The sequence below is a fragment of the Sander vitreus genome, chromosome 6 (assembly GCF_031162955.1).
Source record: "Sander vitreus isolate 19-12246 chromosome 6, sanVit1, whole genome shotgun sequence".
NCBI classification, from domain to species: domain Eukaryota; kingdom Metazoa; phylum Chordata; class Actinopteri; order Perciformes; family Percidae; genus Sander; species Sander vitreus.
This window is the reverse complement of record NC_135860.1, coordinates 14,925,919-14,932,948: the sequence shown is the minus strand read 5'-3', so window position 1 is coordinate 14,932,948 and position 7,030 is coordinate 14,925,919. Positions and strand designations below refer to the sequence as shown.

General features: G+C 41.0%; 1 protein-coding gene across 1 annotated transcript; it reads left to right on the top strand.

Moving 5' to 3' along the window:
• The first annotated feature begins 174 nt into the window (after positions 1-174).
• nmt2 (N-myristoyltransferase 2) lies at positions 175-6,268 on the top strand. Its single transcript, XM_078252956.1, has 12 exons — positions 175-354; positions 825-942; positions 1,596-1,737; positions 2,422-2,540; positions 2,897-2,988; positions 3,112-3,228; positions 3,334-3,504; positions 3,624-3,732; positions 3,835-4,005; positions 4,100-4,267; positions 4,670-4,807; positions 5,959-6,268. Exons 1-12 carry the CDS (start codon positions 242-244, stop codon positions 5,977-5,979), a joined length of 1,479 nt encoding a protein of 492 aa, XP_078109082.1. The 5' UTR covers positions 175-241; the 3' UTR covers positions 5,980-6,268.
• The last annotated feature ends 762 nt before the right edge of the window (positions 6,269-7,030 follow it).

Below are 7,030 nucleotides of genomic sequence, written 5' to 3'. Positions count from 1 at the left end.
CTGACACAGAGGAAACAGGAATACTGATGTGTAGCTACATGTTGTGACAGTTAGGTTTATCTTAAAATTGGATAATAAATATAGATTTGATCTGTATTTCACGTTAAAAGGCAGGAGTTTTCCCTCCACTGGCCTCTAGGCGGTGCGATTTCCTTCGGCACTTTCTTTGTTTTTCCATCTCTCCCCCGTTGCCCGTGATCTCTATCATATACGGTGGCTGACAATTTTTTTAAACATTTTTATGATGGCGGAGGACAGTGAATCCGCGGCCAGTCAGCAGAGCCTGGAGCTAGACGACCAGGATACCTGCGGGATAGACGGAGACAATGAAGAGGAGAATGAGCATATGCAAGGGTGAGGATGGCCTGTCCGTTTGGGAAACGCAGTAACGTTATTTCAGCCAGCCTGTTTGTGCGCTGCCTGTTTGTGTGTGCTCTGTAGGGAATGGCTAGCGCAGTTAGCTTACGTTAGCCGACACAAACACCGCCAGGCTGTTTGCTACAAGGCCGTCATTTAAAGCTAGTAACCACAGGATAAGTGCTGATTTGAAACCTGAATGGCGTTTTAATTTTCATTGTTTTTACAGTCAGGTGCAACTGTATACCCTCAGCCAGCGTCCTGACTTGAATGACATGATGACAGCCAACCGTTCAGACAAACGTTAGTTAGCTGTCATTCGTTGCTATGGTAGCTAACGTTAGCTGTGTGTGTGTGTGTGTGTGTGTGTGTGTGTGTGTGTGTGTGTGTGTGTGTGTGTGTGTTCAAATGTGAGTCAAACAGCCCCTGTTTAATGATGTGATGTGCGTTTGTGTTCATATCTGTAGGAGTCCAGGGGGCGATTTGGGGGCCAAGAGGAAGAAGAAGAAGCAGAAGAGGAAGAAAGAGAAGCCAAGCTCGGGGGGAGCCAAGTCCGACTCTGCTTCTGACTCTCAGGAGATAAAGGTGCGAAAACGACCCATTGAAATGTGCACAGAGACCTTTCATGGCATAACCATAACCCACTAACCTAGTGGAGTCACTCGCCAGGCTGATGGTAGACATAGTATTAGGAGTAGTTGAAGGGAAACGCAGAATAGTCTGTTTACACTCAAGCAACAGCCCAAGAACACCCAGTTTGTTTGCCATCAGTGTGAATGGGTCAATAGGGGTTATCCAACCTCGGTCTAGAGTAGAATTTGCTAATAATAACTAGAGTAACTGAGGTAATCCTAATTATAATATGGTAATGGCTTCTAGTTAAAGCAACCTTGAAATGCTGAGCACACATCCATGGACAATACTATCCCAGTTGTGTTTTTTGTCCATGTACACACCATGTCCCGGTTTTAGAAACCGGGACAACTTGTGTTCAACATCCCCTATCAAGCACAGGGTTTTATTTGAAATAGTAATACATTTCACACATGCCCTCAGTTGTGTCTTTATGGCTACATTTGAATTATGTATGACATTCAGATGATCAGACGTACAAACGTGTTGCATGTTGCGGCGTGTCTTGTCACACATGCAGGAAAAGGTCCTTTCATGTTGTCTTTGTACTTAAATCACCGCTGCCTTTGTACTTATTTGTGTACATGTCCCCTCTCTACATGTAGAACCCTGGTTTGCCCATTCAGAAGCTGCAGGACATCCAAAGAGCCATGGAGCTGCTGTCCTGCCAGGGTCCAGCAAAGAGCATCGATGAAGCAGCCAAGCACAAGTACCAGTTCTGGGACACCCAGCCTGTGCCAAAGCTAAGTTAGTACCTACTTTACTTAGGCAGAGTGAGCAAGAGCATTGTTTATTTGATTGATATCTCATTTATTTTAATTGTGCTGCATCAATAGTTCATGTCATGTTTGAATAATGCTTTTGTTGAGGAAAAGCATGCATTTGGTACCCTTTAAGCTCTTAACGATTTAGTGATTTTTAATCATCAGCTTGGCCAATGGATGATTACGGGAATTGCTTAATTTGCTTTCCAAACAGTATTATTTCAGCCGTCAGCAGCAGAGGCTTGATTTATCATCTTTCATGAATACTCTTTCTGTGGACCAGTGCCATCTGCTGGTTTTACAGTCTGTGCTGCTCAAAGCGAGTCTCCCAAAAACATGTCAGCTGTGAAATTCAGTGGGGGTCCATGCATACTCACTGGACATGCTAAGTGGCATTATATTAAGCTGTTTCTGTGACAACAAATGGCCAAAGAGTCAGGCCTCTGCAGGAGGGCTACTGCCATAGGTTTGCCTGAACAACACAGGACCAAGAGAAGCAGATTTTATTAATAGAACTGTCAGCAATTTTAAGAAGACACTCATATTTGGTCAGGATCACTGTCACCTCATCAAAATGCAAAGTTTACACATCCATTTAAAAATGTGGTGATTGAAAAAAAAAAAAAATGGTTTTATATCTTTGACAAGAGCTGTGCTATGTTTGTAGACGAGGTGGTGACCAGTCACGGGCCGATAGAAGCAGATAAAGAAAACATTAGACAGGAGCCATATTCCTTACCTCAAGGCTTTATGTGGGACACTCTGGATCTCAGCAATGCAGATGTAGTAAGTACAGTGTTTGTCTCACGCTAAACAATCGGCTGAATAATTATTTTGTTAATAAACTGATTAGTTGTTTGGTCTATAAAACATCAGAAAACAGTGAAAAATGCCCATCACAGTATACTTACAAAATAAAATTTTAATATAAGACCAAGTGGGGGATTTTCAGATCTGAGAACCTAGACCCATCAAATGTTGCCATTGCCATTTTTGCTTGAAAAAGGCCTTAATCGATTATCAAAATAGATGACAATTCAATTAATTTTTAACAATACATTGAATAATTGACTAATCAGAGCAGCTGTAAAATACATTTTGTAGAAATGATACACAAAATAAATAGTTTGTGTCTTTTTCAGCTGAAAGAGTTGTACACATTGTTAAATGAAAACTATGTGGAGGACGACGACAACATGTTCAGATTTGATTATTCACCAAACTTTCTCAAATGGTAAGCTTTCAGTTCTGATATTGTTGTTTATTACTTTGTTGATGTTTAATCAACTGCTCACCAAATATGTATATAAGGTATTTAACTGTCTGCTCTCCCACTAAACATTTCCTTCCCTCCAAGGGCTCTGCGTCCACCCGGCTGGTTGCCACAGTGGCATTGTGGCGTGAGAGTGTCCTCAAATAAGAAGCTTGTTGGCTTCATCAGTGCCATCCCTGCAGATATACGCATCTATGACACGTGAGCACTCATTACTGATCATATCCATTTGGAGCAGAGCACTGATATGAGTCAATAGAAACCCTTTTACTGTAATGTACATCTTCTTTCCTTCTGCTGCTCCAGACTGAAAAGGATGGTTGAAATCAACTTCCTGTGTGTCCATAAGAAGCTGCGTTCAAAGCGCGTTGCTCCAGTGCTAATAAGAGAGATCACACGGAGAGTGAACATAGAAGGAATATTTCAGGCAGTATACACAGCAGGAGTGGTACTGCCTAAACCTGTGTCCACATGCAGGTATTCCATGCAGTATGCAAACATGAAACACACAAGACAGTGTCAGAAGGTCATCCTTAACGTTTTTTTTTTTTTTTCTCTGCTCCTTTTTTTGTTGCATTTTTCTCTGTCTGTGTCAGGTATTGGCATCGTTCTCTGAACCCCAGAAAGCTTGTGGAAGTTAAATTCTCCCACCTGAGCAGAAACATGACCCTGCAAAGAACCATGAAGCTCTACAGACTACCAGATGTAAACACTTAAACTTGTCAGTCCTGGATCTCTCTTTACAATTCTTATTAATGGCAGGAACTTATATCACCTTCTCCCTCTTGCTCTCTACACCCCATATAGAGCACCAAGACCCCAGGTCTGCGGCCGATGGAGAGGCGTGACATCCGCCAGGTCACCGAGCTGCTACAGAAATTCCTGAGACGTTTCCAGCTTGCACCTTCTATGGGAGAAGAGGAGGTGGCTCACTGGTTCTTCCCACAGGACAACATAATTGATACATTTGTCGTAGAGGTATCTGAAATGAGTGTCTGTTCTCAAGATATTTACGGCCTGTCTGTTGATTCTTCCATCTGTTTAAACAGTCATTGTGCCTCTGTCTTCCCAGGGTGCCGGTGGTGTACTGACAGATTTCGTTAGTTTCTACACTCTGCCTTCGACTGTGATGCATCACCCTCTCCATAGGAGCCTGAAGGCGGCTTACTCTTTTTACAACGTTCATACACAAACCCCACTACTGGACTTAATGAATGATGCACTGATCCTGGCCAAGCTGGTAATGTTACTCTGTATGTAGGGTTGTTGTAAAACACTACCAAATAATGAACCTGTTCTATGGTACTATCAGTTGTTAACGTTTAAATTTAGGAAAAAGGGAAGGAGGCTTCCAGAGCTGCATGAAAAAGGGCACACAGTGGCCAGGATAGCTCAGTTGGTAGAGCGGGCGCACATATGCAGAGGTTTATGCCTCGACACATAAGGTCCAGGGTTCGATTCCGACCTGGGACGATTTCCTGCACGTCTTCCCCCTCTCTCTCTCCCCCTTTTGTAACTTTCCTATCCTTACATCTTTGTTACAAATTGTTTAAATCATCAACAATTTTGAAAGTTAAACTTTTTTGCTACTGTGTGATTCATCGTGATATTTAGTTTGTGACTCCTTCTGTGTGTTTAACAGAAAGGTTTTGATGTGTTCAATGCCTTGGATCTAATGGAGAATAAGGTGTTCCTGGAGAAGCTCAAGTTTGGCATAGGAGATGGAAATCTGCAGTATTACCTCTACAACTGGAAATGTCCCCCTATGGACCCCGATAAGGTCAGCAGCATGATTTGTCTGAGAATGATCAACTATTAAGACCCAGTAATAAGAGGTGAAGCAGGTCCTAGATTTATTTTGTAGACATAATTGTTAGTGGAAGTAGTCTGTATTTAACATCTCTGTTTTTATATTAGCTTGTTATGCCATTACCTCTGCAAGTTGCACAATCAAATTCCGTGCACTAAAATGCTGTAGTCAATGGGATTAGTAATACTGTAGAAAAGTGGGGTTAAGTTAGCCATCCAGCTCACAAAGGCTCAGTAAAAAGTAGACTATTTAAGGGCTTATCATATTAGCAGTTAGAGGTGTGAATCTTCACTGATCTCCCGATTCGATCCGATTACGATTATCACGTCAGCGATTCGATTCAATTCGATATCACGATGCGTCAGATACATTTTTCTATTAATAATCAAAAATAAATTGGATACATAAAACTGCAGCACTGAGCACATGGCACTTCCTGAACGTGCAAAACATAACAGAATATGTAAACAGAAATGCTGTTAGGCCTACATTAAATTGTAAACTGGACCGGTCGATTATCGATGCAGCATCGTCCATGTCCACGATTCGATGCATCGATTTTTTTTTTGATTCATTTCAACACCTCTATTGGCAGTATTGCATATTATTAATAGAATGATTATTTTTCATTTGGATTGGGTTGCACTAGTTCTTCACTAAGTCTGTGTAAAGCCCCTACTAAATTCTTTGTAACTACCAGCTAGTTTCAAACTAGTGATTTACAGATTTACAGGTTGCACCAGTAAAACGTAAGGGATGTCTTTCATAGTAAAACCTTACAACTAGTAATGTGTGAATTAGTTGCTAGGGAAACATCTGTAACACTGTCCAGTCAAATGCAAATTTGTAAAAATGTGATTTAAAATCTTCAGAGTTATCACTATTAGACAGCATTTTGATCATTTGTCAACAATATCTCTTTTCCTCCCCAGTCTAAAGCGTTACATTCCGTATTAGCAAGCAAATGTTAGTTTTGTCAGTTACCTAGTTCAGTTAGCTAAGCAAACGCAATAGTAGTAATTTGAAAAGTTTGAACTTCCGAACAGCTGAGGCAGCCGGCTTCAGCATCTATAAAACTCCTCTAACAACGGCTCCCCTCTCTGTGTGTGTGTGTGTTTCAGGTTGGCCTCGTCCTTCAGTAGCAGGGCTCTTCACGGCTGCTACCCAAACGCTGATCAAGAGGCCGTTAGCAACCTCTGCCTATTTCTTACCTGGACATACAGGTAGCCCAAGCTAGACAATGAGAACTACAACAGTAAAACCAACCTGGAGACTGGGAGACGGTTCAAGAACATTCTCAGTTCCCCTGGAGGGGAAAACTCTTACATCATCAACATCCTGAATGTGAAGTCATGCTATGCCTGAGATACTCATACAGTACAACGCTCCTGCCATGCACACTCACATTTAAAACATACTAGTTCGACATAAGAGGATGCCTTGACATTGTCAATTTTGTTTAGTTCTTCTTCCTCAGCAGACATGTCGTTACAAGGGACTGGCACGTCATTAACTTCACTGACATTGAACTACGTAGATAATAATCAACCAATACACATGACCACAATACCAAGCGATAAGTTATTGTGTCCCCACTGCAACTGCAGTATAGAGGGTCTTAAAGGCATTTTAAAGAGTTATTCTCTCATTCTCATATCATTGTGGTCTGAAGTTTCTCTGCTGGCTGTTTTGGGCCTCAGTAGATTTAGAAATACTAAGAATGTGTTTCTGTGATAGCTGACATATAAAAGAAAAAAAACTTTCCCTCAAGCATTTAGGAGAAAAATATCTCAACGTTTCACACACAGAAACACAAACACTGTCAAATAACACACATATACAAAAAGGATATCTTCATGGAAGGACTCATCCAACTGGTGCATTGATATACATGTTTTTTTTTTTTTTTTATAATATATATAGTTACCTGTACATTTAAAGCCAGATCATATTTATTCCTGTTGTGTGAGTTTGGGATTCGGGAGGGCTGATCCAAAGTATTTTCCTCATAGGTAGTGTAGATGTCACTGATTTTTGTTCAGACAATGTGGATTTAAAGTATTTTTTTTTTTTTTAAGAAGAATGTATTGCATCAATGAAGCACAATTTCTGAGTTCCTAAACAAGCAAAGGGTCCCTTTTTTATTTAAAGGGTCAGATTTCAAAATGGGTTGCGGTACAAACTAAACAACCT

Excerpts from the sequence above, each read along its gene's own strand:
- nmt2 (XM_078252956.1), top strand. The coding sequence starts at position 242 with ATGATGGCGGAGGACAGTGAATCCGCGGCCAGTCAGCAGAGCCTGGAG. Across the intron at positions 3,229-3,333 it reads GATATACGCATCTATGACAC|ACTGAAAAGGATGGTTGAAA; the intron begins GTGAGCACTCAT and ends CTGCTGCTCCAG. Across the intron at positions 4,268-4,669 it reads CACTGATCCTGGCCAAGCTG|AAAGGTTTTGATGTGTTCAA; the intron begins GTAATGTTACTC and ends TGTGTTTAACAG.